Raw genomic sequence first — 15,899 nt, 5'->3', positions numbered from 1 at the left:
GCAACAGACCAGGGTGCCGGTTTTCTCACAGTTTTGTTGACACAGCCCGTTTGTGAGACGTGTGGATTTCCGCTGGTCTGAGAGATGAAAACTGGCATCTTCGGTGTTATTTCATTTGTTTTTTAAAAAGATTTTACTGGGACTGCCTTCGGCTCAGGTCATGATCTTAGAGTCCTGGGATCGAGTCCCCAATCAGGCTCCCTTGCTCAGTAGGGAGTCTGCTTCTCCCACTCCCTCCGCCTCTCCCCCAGCCTCACCCCCTGCTTGTGCTCTCTCTGTCTCACAAATAAGTAAATAAAACCTTAAAAAAAGAAAAAAAGAATTGTTTGAGAGAGAGCGTGGGGGGAGGGGAGAACAGCAGAGGGAGAGGGACAAGCAGACTCCGCACTGAGCGCAGAGCCCGACATGGGGCTGGATCCTATGACCCTGACATCGTGACCTGAAACCGAAATCAAGAGTCAGACACTGAACCGACTGAGCCACCCAGGCGCCCCTCGCAGTGTTGTTTTAAATTGAACCCTCTTTCCGTAAGAAAACAGGCTGAACACCCTTTCATATGTGTAAGAGCTGTCTGCATTCCTTTTCCAGGGACCATCTATTTATATTCTTTGTACCTTTTCCTAGTGGGTTACTAACTGATTTTTTAAAAAATCAGTTTCTAGGACCTTTCTTTATATATTCGGGAGATCAGCTCTCTCCATGCTAGCATACAAATTTTTTTTTCCAGCTTGTTATTTGTCTTTTGACTTTTGGTATTTTCTGTCATGCACAGTTTTTATGTCTATCTACTGATTTGTAAGTCTTTCATTTGATGGCTGTTAGATTTTGGTCCCACTTCAAGACTGTTTCTCAAATTCTTTCCCATTTTATATTTTTATTTATCATACTTAAATTTGTGATCTACTTGGATTTTATCTTGGTGCATATATGAGTGGTGGATCTCAATTTTTCCAGGTGGCCGCCTGTTTGCTACAAGACGACTTAATGGTCTACCTCAGGAGTTTCAGACTTAACGGTCTGAGGACCAACCACATTACCCTCTCTTAAAGATTGAGGATTCTAAAGAAATTCTGGTTATATGGATTGAATTTATCAATATTTACTGTAGCAGAAATTAAAACTGATAAATTTAAAAATACTTTAATTTGTTTAAAAATTACAATAATAAACCCATTCTGTGTTAACACCAATAACATTTTTTTTAATGGAAAATTATATTTTCTAAAACAAGAACTTTTAGTGAGAAGAGTGGCACTGTTGTACATGCTTGCAAATCTCTTTACTGTCTGGCTTCTTAGAAGCAGCTGGATTCTCATGTCTGTCTCTGCCTTTGCTTTGCTGTGACAGTAATGCCAGGTAGTCTCTGGAAAACTCCAGCCTTCACTCAGGCGAGACCCTTGACAAAATCTCAGGGTCTTCCAGAAGTACCCACAGCACTCAAAAAAACTCCTGGTCTACCAGTCATCATTAACTGGAGATACAACCTCTACCCTGAATGTGTTTTTAAGTACCACTGATTTTTAAAGTTTCCTTTCTTTAGTGTTGCACACACCTTTGGGAGTCCTTTTTTGGGGGCGTTCCCCCAGGAACTGCAGGAGGAGGTGCTTTCTTGGGAAGCAGCATTATTCCACATGCCCCCTTCTTCATCTTCCCACTGACTGGTGCCAAGGTTCATGTCGTCCCCACCACTGCCCCAGCCTTCTTGCATAGATTTTGAAGCTAGAAAGAGAGCAAACATGAACTTACCAAACTCACCTTTCCTAAAGCAGATGCTGTATTATAACATCATTTAGGGGAAGGTGGGACAAAAGGGGTGTACTGTAATCTACCTTTTTACTACTTCGTTTCCCCAAGACCTAAGAATTGAATTTCTTGAGCTAGTTACAGAATACATATGCAAATGTGTATATATTTTTTTCTTCAAACTCCAGCTGTTTGTCGTCTGTGCTGTTACAAACTCCCTTAACCAGCTAGAGGTGATTTTGAAGCGTGGACTTTCTAACAATAAATCCCGGGGGCTATAGGAGAAGGTGGCAATGTCTGCATGGTATGAAATGGCCAGTAAAATGCAGAGTCCTAAAAAATACCACTGTCTTCCATGTGTTTTGTTTTTTTTTTAAGATTTATTTATTTGACAGAGAGAAAGAGAGAGAGAGAGAGAGAGAGAGAGAGAGAGAGAGGGAACACAAGCAGGGGGAGTGGGAGAGGGAGAAGCAGGCTTCCCGAAGAGCAGGGAACCCGATGCGGGGCTCGATCCCAGGACCCTGGGATCATGACCTGAGCTGGAAGGCAGATGCTTAACAAATGAGCCGCCCAGGTGCCCCGTCCATGTGGTTTTTGATTACCACTTGATCCAAACCTGCAGCAGTATGCGGACTAGTGCTCCTTCAATGTGATCAGCCAAGAGTCACCTGGGGATCACGAGAAACACACAGATCTGCGGTTGGGCCCTATAGTCTTGTTTCTGACAAGCTCCCAGGGGATAGTCTCAGAACAACAGGATGGAGACAGCTGAGGCCATGGGCAGATGGAGCCACAAGCTGACTACTGAGTTTTGATTTCAGGATATTATTTTTTCTACTTTTTGAAGATATAAAGTGATTTTGGATATAAAAGTTACCCCAAATTTTCACTTCCTGGGAGAAGGTGAAAAAGGCCAAAGATTAAGTGATAGTACAGTTAGCTGGAGTCTATAAGACTATGAAGATATGATGCTTTTTCAAGGCAGACACGTATATAATAATGCCTCCAAGTTCAAATTATAAAAACAAATATATCCCCTCAAAATGGCATGTGAATCTAAGTACCTCCTTATTCTTTAGATTTGTAACAAGTGTATGAATGGAATAAATAATCCAGCAGAATGGCAGATATACAGAACACACTATCCAGTGTTAGCAAAGTAACAAACACAAAACTAATGCAAAATGCAATAGCAAAAATATAAAATGAATAAAGTTGCATTTTAGATCTAAGACATTTAATGTTGTCCAAAGACAATACGAAGCTTTTGCAGCCATGTGAACAACTGATCTTATTATCAGACTTAAATCACAATCTTAGGTTCACGCTAATGTCCTACGTATAGCATTGTCAAATTCCCATACGTCACAGAGCTCCACTCGGTGAATGCAATGTGGACATCTGTGAGAATGGATGTTTCACAGGTGTACTTATTACACTTCCAGAGAATGGGAGGACGATGCAACCAAATGTTTGTTTCCTTTTCTTCTAAAAAGAAAGGAAAGGAAGGAAAGGAAAGGAAAGGAAAAGGAAAAGGAAAAGAAAAAAAGAAAAGAAAAAGCATCAGCCTGGAGCACCCAAAGTAGAACTGTGCTCACAAGACGCAAGTGAGGCAGGAAGGGCCGAGCACTGTGCAGTACTGTTGCAGGTCTCAGGAAGGAACACTGGCATGCTTTCTTTCATCCAGCCGCTCAGGGAGGCAGGAGCGGAGGGCAGGCACAAGGACACTGCTGCGGTGTGCGCACTACTCCCGGTATCTGGCTCACACACGGTGTGGTTTGGATTCTGGTAACAAATTTTTTTTTTTTTTAAAAGGAGAGCATGGGCTTCTGTTAAGAGCTCCTCTATGTCCCTGTATCAGACGCGGCAAATATGTTAGTCTTAAAGTACAAATAAAAGGAGTAAAGTGTCCTAAACCTTGAATTCTTAAAATTCAACAGAAAGTATCCCTCTCAAGAAAATAGCCTGACCCACTTCTCAAGCACCGAGTCAGGCTTACCTGGTTTGCACAGGGCTGGGGTGGCAGTGGGGGCGCTGGCTCTCCCAAATGTCACCGGTGGCTCCGCGGGCTGGTCCCCCCATCCGCTGCCACTGCTGGGCGGCTTGCCCCATGCTGCGGTTCCGTTGTCAACCAGGGCGGAGGGGGAGGACGGCTCTCCCCAAGAGCTCTCAGCCTTTGAGTGGACATTAGGCATCTCTCCCCAGCCCGCTGAGACTGCAAAGGGCACCGACCGAGAGAGAACACAGTAGGAGTGAAACAGAGGAGAAGGAGAAATGGGCATTTCGAGTTCAAAATAATTTCAAAATGATCTGTCTTTAGGATGGCTTTGGGGGAAAGCAGAAAGGAGGCAGTATCATATCTAATTGGATTTGTTTAGCTTATTAAATTCCCAGTGTTTTCACTCCTGACCGCCACCCACTTAAAATCGAGAGCCCCTTAAACACTGAAGACTATTGAACTCACAGTATCTGCAACATAACAGGGTTTAAAAGAATACTTTAAGACTCATATTTAAGAAGCAGCTTTTACACTTCTAGTATTACATGTAACCTAGAAGAAATTTTACGTTACATAGTCTCTTATAAGAAAAATGTGTAAGTTGCAAATATATACTGAAAAGCATCCTAGCTTATCTTTGACCGACCGTCAAAGACAGAGATCTGGGCAAGGCAACGAGAAGACGGGCAGATGAAACATGTATAGGAAAGCAGTGACAGGAATTCCAGACGGTTCTCAGGCAGCACCCGGGAGCTGTGAAAGAGCTGGGGGAGGCATTTGTCTTCAGGATGGGAAAGACGAGAGGATCGGGCAGGAGGACTGCACGGGTCCTGGAACACTTCCTTCCCTCATCTGCCCAGTGCTGTGGCCAGAGCATCCTGACCCCTGGGGCTGGCACCTGACGAGGGTGCGCACTGGGGTCCAGAAGGTCATGGCATTGCTCTCGACATGCACAGGAGAGGTCATGGGGCCAGGCAACAAGAAGCATCTCGCCAGTATCTTTACACTTCAGCAAGAGAAACATTTTACATTACATACGTACACTTCATCTTCCCAAATCAATCCCTACTTCACTTTGCTTCTGCCTATAAGCTTACTCGACCCTACGGATAACTGATAGCTCACATCAGTTGTAATTTTCATATGGATACAGTTTCTCAGAGATGGAAATGTGAACATTTTAAATACTAACTAAAGAATAGAGAGCATACAATACAGTTAACTGTAAATTTTAAATAATTTGGTTGCAAAATGGATATTACCATCAATTACGGAATTTATTACTTTTCTGACTAAAAATAGTATGGAATCAGCTCCCCTGATGCTCTTTATTCTAATAAAATGCAGTAATATTGATTAATGGCAAAAGACCATGCAACCTATGAATTTTAAATTACAAGCTCCATGCTGAGCAATATATTATGTAAATCATTGCCAATAACAGGAAAGTTAGCCCTAATCAGTTACTGTCAGCAATCGCTAACTATAATATTCCCTACAATTACACAGAAAACAATAATGTATACTGGGGAAAGTAGTTTTCTAAATTTAAGGGACAAAATTAAATCAGGAAAATTAACATAGCTGACAAAAATTATGGATGTTTTAAGAAGATAAAATAACTTAGGTGTTGCTAATGGTCAATCAGCTGTAAAAATACTGATTTATTGTAGGTAATTAAATAACATACTCACTTAAAATCTGTCATCCTTATACTTCCATCTTTTTGAAAGGCAATACTACAAGTGATTTAAGTAAGTCAAAACTAAGAATAAATATTAAGACTATGGTAATTATAATTAGTTGATTTTTATAAAGCGTTTTCAATTCCTGTTAAAGCAATGGAAACGTCTACAGAGTATGTCTATACACAAGGCAAATGATCTACAAGCAGCATGTTTCAAAATTTTACAAATGGAAGAATAATTTTTTACCCCCAAATCAAGAGAACAGTATTTCTTTTTCTTTTTTTTTTTTTTTTTGTGGTGAAACAAGAAAGGAATTTATTTCAGTGACGCCAACACCAGGAAGCCAGCGGACTAGTAGTGTCTCAAAGACTATTTCCCCAACAACATTTCCATTTTAAGTTGATCTCTGGCAAGCATGTAATTTACCGATAATGCCGAACACGCACACATCAGAACGCATGCACCGCGGGATACTCCAAAGGCCTTAGAAGAAGAGATGCTACAACCTTGAGGCACAACAGCTGATTCTGATTCAAAGCAAATACTTCCAGTAGACAGAAAATAACTGTAAATACATACTATTAAAATAATCTACAACGTTTAATGTTCATTGCTGGCGTGAATTTTGGTAAGCTTTTTGTTAAAGATGGGCTTAATGAGGCAGAAAAAAAAATCTATCTTACATTTAAAACAGTGATATCAACATTTTTAAAATGGCCCTTCAAATGCTACTGCTTTTGACAAAATGTTTCTGTGGCCTGGGGGTCGGTCCAGGATTTCTTGTCTCCCTTCTCCAAATGAACAAATACTGTACTAGGACTAAAATAACAATGAAATGCCACTAGAATATGTAGTTTTCATTCAATTTTAAATACACTTTATTTATCAGAACGGAGAAAACAAAGTACCTCTACCAAAGTAGACACCGTGAAGATCAGTGTAAAAATGAACACAAAGCAGTTCTAAGGCCAGGACTGATGTCAAGAGGCTCCTCCACCTGACCCATGATCCCCATCTTAAACACTCCAGACAAATTCATGGATGGAGTTCTTTCTTTTGTGAAATAAGAAATCAATTCTAGTTTGTTCCATAGATGCTACCTGTATAGTTTTTTTTTAATTTTTTATTGTTATGTTAATCACCATATATTACATCATTAGTTTTTGGTGCAGTGTTCCATGATTCATTGTTTGTTCATAACACCCGGTGCTCCACGCAGAACGTGCCCTCCTCAATACCCATCACCAGGCTAACCCATCCCCCTACCCCCCTCCCCTCTAGAACCCTCAGTTTGTTTTTCAGAGTCCATCATCTCTCATGGTTCGTCTGCTACCTGTATAGTTTTATAAGTGTGACAGGCAGTCCTTGCTGGGAAAAATTCGGTCAGACAATGGCCAATCATAACTGAGTGCAGGAAAGAGAAAAGCCTGACACTGCATCGACAAGGCATCTGAGTGTCGCCTGTGTGCTTGGCATTTTCCATACTGACTTAAATAGTAATGGGATGGGATTTTGTTCATACCAATGGCCTTTATGCCTAATGTACACTTATTATCATGCTTTCATGTTTGGTTGGCTACTGGCTTATGGAGGGACAGAGCAGAACTTCCCAGTTCTGTAGCAATAATTACTTTTTCATATTCGAAATCAAGAGCGGTATTTATCTAGTGAAGCTTTATACAGAGTAGTTTTTCTCAGATGGTCAAGTACCCTACTTTTCAGAATGCCTCGTTTCGTGAGCGTTTATTTGAAGCTTCTCTTCCAAACTCAGGGGACTCTACAGGAGGGTTACAGATAAGGTCCTTTTTCAAAAGTGGGCCCTGTGGCCTCAAACTACACAGCAACTGCTCAGAAGAGCTGCTTTTGCCTGTCTTATGGGCCCATCACAGACGGTCAGTATTGGAAAGAAAACATTTTCTTAGTTTTTATTTGAGGGCACTAATAGAGATTTTAAATGTGCTCTTTCTTATTGATATATGGGGGAGCCAAACTGTATTTTTAATGGTCTTATTTATTCATTTTGAACTGAAGGTTTTGCCTACAGCAAAAACTTCCGTGTGTACCCGCAGGACATGCACTGATAACCATCTCCTCCCACCTCTCCAGCAGGACACTTCCGATGCTCTCGTTCTCTTTCCGCTCCAGACCCTCTTACCAAGTCCCCCAAAACATAGGAAAGTAAAAACACTCTAACCAGTCCCCCCTGCCCCCCACATTCCCATATCCACAAAAAGCAGGCTGCTCAGATGACTCCTCTTAGTAACTACTGTGTGGTGCTTAAAATAGAATTACTCCGGCTGGAGAGGTCTGGGAGATCTATTTCTGAAGTTGCAGTGTGAGAACAGTTGAGCTCTTGGCAGCATCTTGCTGATGCACTCTGTCGGCAGGTAAATCCATTTTTTGGTATCGTTTTTGTACCAAAGAATGATAAAGGAGCAGGGGAGCTGCTAGGACATTAGGTCCTGCAGGTAGGACAACGTTCTCCAGCTTCTGCTCTTAAGGAAACTTGGAGAAACAACATCCGTGGTTTATCAACCTAGGCAGAGGATTCAGTTTATCAGATGGGTGTTATGCCTCTTCCATAATTAACTCACACAATCTCTGCCTTTGGTTATAATATTTGTGCCAGAAAACTAAGTGATGGAGCAAACATAGTATCCGTGGATTAAGTACCCAAATGTAAAGTGAAGTCTGCCTCTGGTTGGAGCTTTCTCTAAACTGCACAGGGCGACCACAGTGATTACCTTGGCACTGCTGCAATGCCCAGTGAAGGCGAGAAGTGCCTGAGAAGCTGGGGAGAAGAGGTAGTAAAATGGATAAAACGATATTCTGGAGTCAGGTCAACATTAGCAGTACAGTCCCAGCGTACCGACTGGCCTATGAAAGGGATGCTCTCACTTCGGTCATTGTTGGAAGACACAACCCCAGGCAGGATTTTATTTTTATGACCACACTACGCTGCTGGTTTAGCTTGGATCTCGTCTATAATGGCCTTCCTATGTGACTCTAAATTAACTGTATGTGTAGTGCTCTCTACTCTCCGACCCCTCAGTCGCTTTCAAAGTTATCTGTCTCAACGTCTCAGTGAAACCTGACAGAGTTCACTGTGAGGTTCTCCCTCAATCTCACTGTTCGTTTCAGAGCCTACAGGGAGGATCTGGTTTTCATCAAAAGTTGTATTATTTAATATTTAGTGTTCTCCTGTGTCTGCAAACCCATTGTTAAGTGTCAGGATATTTATTTCTAAGTGTACCAATCAGGCTGATTAGTATTTTTAGGATCCACTTTCATTCCCTCAGAAACAGAAGTAAATGCTATGCTTGCACTTCCTCACTTTTGGCCACATCTCCAGTAACTGTCAAAACAACAGACTGGTTCTCCAAGACTTGATAGCTCCTTGCCACATTAGGCCACAAGTCAGCGGGTCCTGCACGTCTGGCCCACATTCACACGAAGTCACCGGGGCACCGTTAAGGAGCAGGTACTGTGTCGCAACATCGTATACAACCTGACACCCCATGTTAAGAACAGCCCCACGAGTCCCTCTCAGGCAGCTTACCCTCTCTGACCAAAAGACAGGCACAGGGACATTTCTCTAGATTACCGTGCTCCATCTCCCAAATGGGTTCGAAGCAGGTCCAAATAATCCAGTTTATGAAGCTATACTGCATTTCCTAAATTACTATCAGTTTTCCTCAGGCTTATCAGAAAATGAATTGATATCAATATAACAGGAATGGGACAAAAATAACTGTCCTATAGCATTTACTTCTATAAAACCAGACACACATAAAAAAACGTAACTGAAGAAACATATTTTGTAAAACAGAGAGCCATACTCTTAGAGAGGAGTTCTGTTTTTTGTTTGTTTGAAGTAGGCTCCATGCCCATGGAGCCCAATGCGGGGCCCGAACTCATGACCCTGAGATCAAGACCCTTGCTGAGAAGAAGAGTCAGAAGCTTAACCGACTGAGCCATCCAGGTGCCCCCACAGATCAACACTCTTAAGTGGTGATGATCAACAACTTAACACCTGAACTCTGACAAAAGTGCAAATTTGTGTGAAGCCAGCAAGGCCAATAGCAAAATCGCAGAATACCTCTAAAAGAACAACTTCACAAAGATCAGAAACTTGATCAGTTAGTCGGGTGCATGGCTTTGCTGGGAGTGCAGAAACCCAGTAGATTTATGAAAACCAGTCTGCGCAAGTCTTCAAGCCACGATGAGCTAACCCACAGCCTAGCGGGTGCTGTGACTGCTGCTGCCATCACCAATCCGGGCTGCCCAGATGTCCCCAACCCCACGAGGAGGGCCATGAGCTGACGTTTGCACTGCTGAATGGAGAGGACTGAAAGGAACCAGCGTGCCGCCATTGCTAGGAGGGAGCTGGTTTGACAGTGTGACTGCTCCTTCTATCAGCTCAAAGAACGGCTCAGTCCTCCCGGTTGGGAAAGTGCCAGGCTTCTAACACCTGTAACCCCCGAGAGCGAGGAGCTCTGTTCTCACTGCACAGGGTGCCTGCTTCAGGGCTGGGACATGAACATCGCAGGTGACGTGGGGCAGGAAGCACGCCTCGGTGCGGCTGCTCGGTGTCTGGGAGGGAAAGGGACTACCGCTGTGAGTGGAGCCATGGGGCAGCGACCCCATCATTATGGCGCCATACACTCAACTCGGCAGTCTTTGCATGTGGGCCGACTCCATGGAAAACATTTGTCTCACTTTTTTGCCTCTGTTAAGTGTTTTGTAAAACCAAGTTCCCAGCTGCTTCCACACTACTGCTCCAATCACACAGATCACATGCATGCGTAAGGCCCGAGGGCTGGAGGGAAGGCAAGGAAAACAAACAGTTGCCATGGTTGGATGGAGCACATTTCCCTTCTTTTCTGCTCGGTGATAAGATGTGTAATTTGTTAAAAAATCATCTATAAATATTTTTCATATAAAAGAGAATGGTTTTGGCCCTTCTAACTAAACAAGAATGCCTTTATCCAGGGTAAAGCTCACATTCTTTGTCCACTAAAAACCAGTAAGAGAGTGGGGCGCCTGGGTGGCTCAGTTGGTTAAGTGACTGCCTTCGGCTCAGGTCATGATCCTGGAGTCCCGGGATCGAGTCCCACATCGGGCTCCCTGCTCAGCAGGGAGTCTGCTTCTCCCTCTGACGCTCCTCCCTCTCATGCTCTCTGTCTCTCATTCTCTCTCTCTCAAATAAATAAAATCTTAAAAAAAAAAAAAACAGTAAGAGTGGATTCTAAGAGTAACATATCAAAGGGAAAAAAAATCAGTAACGCGACATGGTTCCAATCTTAGTGGGGTGTTACGGCTGTAAGATGGCAGAGATGGCAGCGGGCAAGGTATATATCACACATCTGAGACCTTGCCATGTGTGCACCCTCTGTGAGCCACTTGACCTCTGTACGCGGACGCCCAGGGGCGTAAGGATTACACGAGAAGATGTGTGAAGATACACCGCGTGTGGTCACCAAGCACTGTCAGGCCACATTCATCACCGGGACCCCAGTGCACAAGAGAGCACGTTTCGGCTGGAACTTTTCCAGAAGACTACGAGCAGCATGAGGGGCTCAAACTATGACCTATGAGGAACAGCACTGGGCGTGAGGATTTCCAGAAGACAGTCTTGGGTAGGTGGGACATAATGGCTATTTTTAACCATTGATTCTCCTCAGAGTGCCTTGTACATACCTTTACTGCAATGTTAATCAAACCACTAAGTTCTATGTTACCATCCCTCCCACTAGACGGTGCCATGTCTCAGTGTCCTTATCTCTTCGTTTTTGGCATCAATTACCTTTCTTCCTTCTTGCTTCCTCTCATTCCCTCAAGCACTTTATAAAATTTTAAAGTGCTTAGAAATATTAGTCATGTATTAGTAAAAAACAGGAGTCACAAATTCAAATACTCCAGGGAGCCAGCCAAGTCATGCACACAGGCCCATGTGAAAAGAACAAGAACACAAGCCTGGTATGACCCGCAGCTGCTGATCTGACCTCAGTGGCAGGACTGTGGCAGACTAGAAAGCACACGCCACTCCAGTTGACTGCTGCCATCCAAATCCAATGCGTCAGACCTTCCCGGTTTCCAAAGGAAGCCAGGAATCTGGAATTTTACATAAAACATTTTCATTAAAAATGTTGACTGACATGAAAAATGTGGGCCAGGGCGCCTAGGTGGCTCAGTTGGTTAAGCGCCTGCCTTCGGCTCAGGTCATGATCCTGGAGTCCCAGGATCGAGTCCCGCATCGGGCTCCCTGCTCAGCAGGGAGTCTTGCTTCTCCCTCTGACCCTCTCCCCTCTCATGCTCTCTATCTCATTCCCTCTCAAATAAATAAATAAAATCTTAAAAAAAAAAGAAAAAGAAAAATGTGGGCCAATGAGGCACATTTGTGGGATATGGTGCAGTCCATAGACCACCAGGTTTCTGACCTTTGGTTTAGGGACAGAGAAGTGTATATAGAGGCTGCAAGAGTCCTGAGCTCCATAACGTATTCCGGACATGGTGGCTCAGAGAGGTAAAAGTGAATTAATCGCCAAGGAATCTGAGGAGGCTGGAAGGGTCATGTCCAGCGGATAGACCAGGGCAGGCTTTGGAGGGCAGTGGTATTTGCACTGAACTCAAAAGGGAGGACAGCCCTCCTTTTGCTCTAGCTGCTCAATGCTCACAGTGAAGACCAAACAGCTACTCACATGCTCCGGCTGCCCTACACAAGATGACCATCTCTGCCCCCGACGCCCCTGCCCAGCTTCCTTCTCCGCAGCACCCTCATCACCAGACACACTGCATACATGCCTGCTGACCCACGAAGCCTTGGCCCCCCCTTGCTGGATTGCACCCCCACCCAGGACAGGGCTTCTGCCTCCTCTGTTCCCTGCTGTCCCCCAAACCAGAATGCTGCCTGGCACATAGTGGGTCCTAATAAACACATGCTGGATAAATGAATGTTCATTTCCTGTGCAACGGTGACATCTGGATCCTGAACACTGTCCAGCAGCCCTTCAGGGGCCCCTGGTAAGCCCTCTGCTCCATTTTGTATGTGGCTATTGCAAACTTCGCCTCTGCTCCTACCCCGGCCCCTCTGTACTGGAGACTGGCGTCCTTGACACTCGGAGAAAAAGAACCCCAGCGGGTGCCTGTCACCCTCTGGCCACAGACACCCTGGCCTCCTCTACAAATTGGGGAGAGAGCTCCTCTCGGCTAGATGCAGGGATCCCTTCCCTTTGCATCCATTCTCCCTCTCAATTGGCTCCTTTCTAGCAGTCTTTTTTTTTTTCTTCGTGAGAGAGAGAGAGAGAGCGCAAGCGCGCACAGAGGGCAGTGGGGGAAGGGCAGACTTCACACTGAGCAGGGAGCCTGATGTAGAGCTCGAGCTCACGACCCTGAGATCATGGCCCAAGCTGAAACCAAGAGTTAGACTCTCAATCGACTGAGCCGCCTAGGTGCCCCTCCAGCAGTCTTTGAACAGGCTCCAAACTCTACTGTCGTAAACAACGTCTCTACTCCTGACCTAACCCTCCACTCCCCGCTGTTCTCCCACAGCTGCACCTCCAGCCTCAGCTCTGGCTGGGGCTGGCTTCTACATCCACCTTTGCTCCACCTCCACGGGACAGGTGCCCCCTGCTGTACTCCTGGGGAAGTCAGCGAGTGACCGGCTCGTGGGCCCACTCTCCCCAGCACTGAACCCTCTCCGCTCACTTTTCTTTGCTTCCACACCCAGTTTCCCAGCCTTGCTGCCACCTCTGTGTCCACGGTCCACCACTGTCCCAACCCAGGGCCACCATCACAGTCAAAACATTGGCTGAACCTGGATCCTCCTCTCCAGCTTTGCTTCCCACTGACCCTTTCTTAATTTTATGGTTGGAATGATTCTACAAGTCAGTCTGATCATTCAATCTCTGTTTAAAACTCCTCCCCGGGGGTGCCTGGGTGACTCAGTCGGTTAAGCATGTGACTCTTGGTTTTAGCTCGGGTCGTGATCTCAGGGTCTTAAGATCGAGCTCTGTGGAGCGCCTGGGTGGCTCGGTCGGTTAAGCATCTGCCTTTGGCTCGGGTCATGATCCCGGGGTCCTGGGATTGAGTCCCGCATCGGGCTCCCTGCTCTGTGGGAAGCCTGCCTCTCTCTCTCTGTCTCATGAATAAATAAATAAAATCTTAAAAAAAAAAAGATCGAGCTCCGTGTCAGGCTCTGTGCAGAGTCTAAGACTCTCTTTCCCTCTCCCCCTGCCTCTCTCCCCACTGCTCACGCACACACTCTCCCTCTCAAATAAATCAATCTAAAAAACAAAAAACCAAAAGCACAAAAACTCCTCACCAGCCTCTCAGTCCTCTGGATACAATCCAGCTCTTTCAAAGGCCTAAAAGGCCTTAAAGGCCTTTCCCGATCTCTAGCTCCTCTCTGCAAGGCCTTCCTATCACCCTAACACTCATCCCAACCACTGATCCTCCTCTGAACTTCTTTTTGTCCAGGTACTTGTCTTTCTGTCCACATGGAGGTTTAAAGAGGGCAGAGCTCCTGTCCTCCACGCTATCATATCCTGAGCCTCTGTGTGCTATGCCTGGCACATAAGAGTGTTCAGTGATTTATTTCGAACGAGTATATACCAGATAAAAGGATGAAGGTACCAGTCAGTTCTAGAAGCATTAACGTAGATGGGTGCAAGAGCCCTGTAGTTACTTACTAAACCTTACTAACTATGAGGCTCTGCTGGGTGATCAGAATTCCTGGATTGAGGAGGTTGGGAGGTAGGAGCCAGGGGAATGGAAGTAACCAGCCGGGTTTCTGGAAGTAACCAACTGGGTTCCCGACAGAGTTCTGGCACCGGGGAGTGGGGGTGCACCAATGGTTCTTTATTCATATCTGTTTGAATGATGTTTGATGGTGAGAACGATCTTTTTTTAACCCACATCTCAGTGCATGACAGAGGCAACAAGCACTCAGCATCCATTCTACTGCCTTCTATGAGCCTTCCTGTATTAGATGCCCACAGCTAAAACACGTCACTCGCCAGACTCCCTTGTAGGTTGGATTTGGGATGCAAATTTGGTTCCATATGTAAGGTGACTGAGTGAGTGACCATGGAGAAAGGACTCTATCCTTAGTCTTGTCTTTAGGGCATGTTTACGAAAATTTATGGATGGCAGAAAACTGGAAGGAGTAACTAATATGCTGATTACACAATCAGGGTAGAGAAAGATCTTAACAGGTTGGGGGACTGGAATCCAAATCTTTTACCAGGGCCCAAGTTCTACACTTGGGACGAAGCGACCAAATGCACACAAATAATCCTGAGTGAGGAAGGGGCTTTATAGTTTTCTTAACGAAAAGAAAAACTTCAGATTCTAAACTGAATTTAAGACAAATAGTGTGACGTGACTCAAAAGGGCTAAGTGAAACTTAGACTTCATCACCAGGAGTCGGATTTTTAGGAGTGAGGGAACTTACAGTCTCAACAAATTCTGCACTTGTTAAAACCATACTTGTAAACCAGTGACAATAGTTCTGGGCACAAAGACCCTCAACAAGCTACAGCTTTTCTAGATGACAACAGAAAGGATTTAAAACCAGGACTATGAGGAACAGTGGTAAGGACCCAGGAGTATTTCCTGGAGAATGGGTAGATGGGACAAGAAGCTCAGCCTTGCTTTGTAGAGTCCCAGAGGGCAACGGTACACGAGCAATTACAGAAACCGAAGGGAGGCTGACGGAGGCTCAGTCTAAGAAGACAGGACAGCCAGAATTGGAAGGGCGCTGGGTGGGAGGCGGCCTCCCTGGCACGGGCTGTGGGCCTTGCTGCAGAGGCCTCTAGCTGCATGGGGACAATGCAGAAGGGGGAGGAAGGCCCTAAGTGTGATGCCCTGACTTGGACTGGATTCTCCCTCTGGTCCCTCTGCACCCAGGGGCTCTGCGATTTGGGGAGCCCAGTTCTCACCGCTCAGGCCGACTCTGCACCTGGAGCACAGCGAGAGCGCGCGCCAAGAGCCGAAACCCTAGTTAGAAAGTGGGGCTGCTGTCAGCTCCCGCTACACAGCCCAGCTGGGGTGCGCCACGTGTGTATTTCGTCACAATTCATGACCCCTGTGGGAAGGTTCTGGTCCGGTCCGGGAAGACTCTTGGCCGCCACAGTGTCCAGCAGAGTGCCTTGCACAAAGCAGGAACTCAAAACCCAAGTTTTAGTCTAATTTTACAATTTTTCTTCCAGCTGGAATCACAACACGACTCGTATTGTAGAATGCCACTACATGGACGATTCCATTTCAGCACCAACCACACATCAGGAATGCTGTGGAGCTCGGCAGCCACCCGTGCACGGACTACCCTGCAGGCCGATGACACCAGAGATCTTGGCAATTGGTCCCCCAGCCCCCGGGCTCCCAAGCACCTCTAACCGAGGCCGGGCTTGAGGACCACTGGCTCATCCCATAAGGAAATGGAAACTTTTCTAAGGAAAGGCCAGCTA

At 45.4% G+C, this 15,899-nt stretch overlaps 1 protein-coding gene across 5 annotated transcripts in view; it reads right to left on the bottom strand.

Moving 5' to 3' along the window:
- Positions 1 to 15,899, bottom strand: part of TNRC6C (trinucleotide repeat containing adaptor 6C) — a 100,293-nt gene that overhangs the window by 38,487 nt on the left and 45,907 nt on the right. For all 5 annotated transcript variants that reach the window (XM_027625524.2, XM_027625525.2, XM_027625526.2 and 2 more), the window contains exons 5-6: positions 3,743 to 3,958; positions 1,553 to 1,719 (exon numbers count right to left, since the gene is read on the bottom strand). In XM_027625524.2, the coding sequence (XP_027481325.1) occupies positions 1,553 to 1,719; positions 3,743 to 3,958 (383 nt within the window). The remainder of the gene's footprint in view (positions 1 to 1,552; positions 1,720 to 3,742; positions 3,959 to 15,899) is intronic.

The sequence above is a fragment of the Zalophus californianus genome, chromosome 16, assembly GCF_009762305.2.
Source record: "Zalophus californianus isolate mZalCal1 chromosome 16, mZalCal1.pri.v2, whole genome shotgun sequence".
Classification (NCBI taxonomy): domain Eukaryota; kingdom Metazoa; phylum Chordata; class Mammalia; order Carnivora; family Otariidae; genus Zalophus; species Zalophus californianus.
This window is presented reverse-complemented; position numbering and strand designations above follow the sequence as displayed.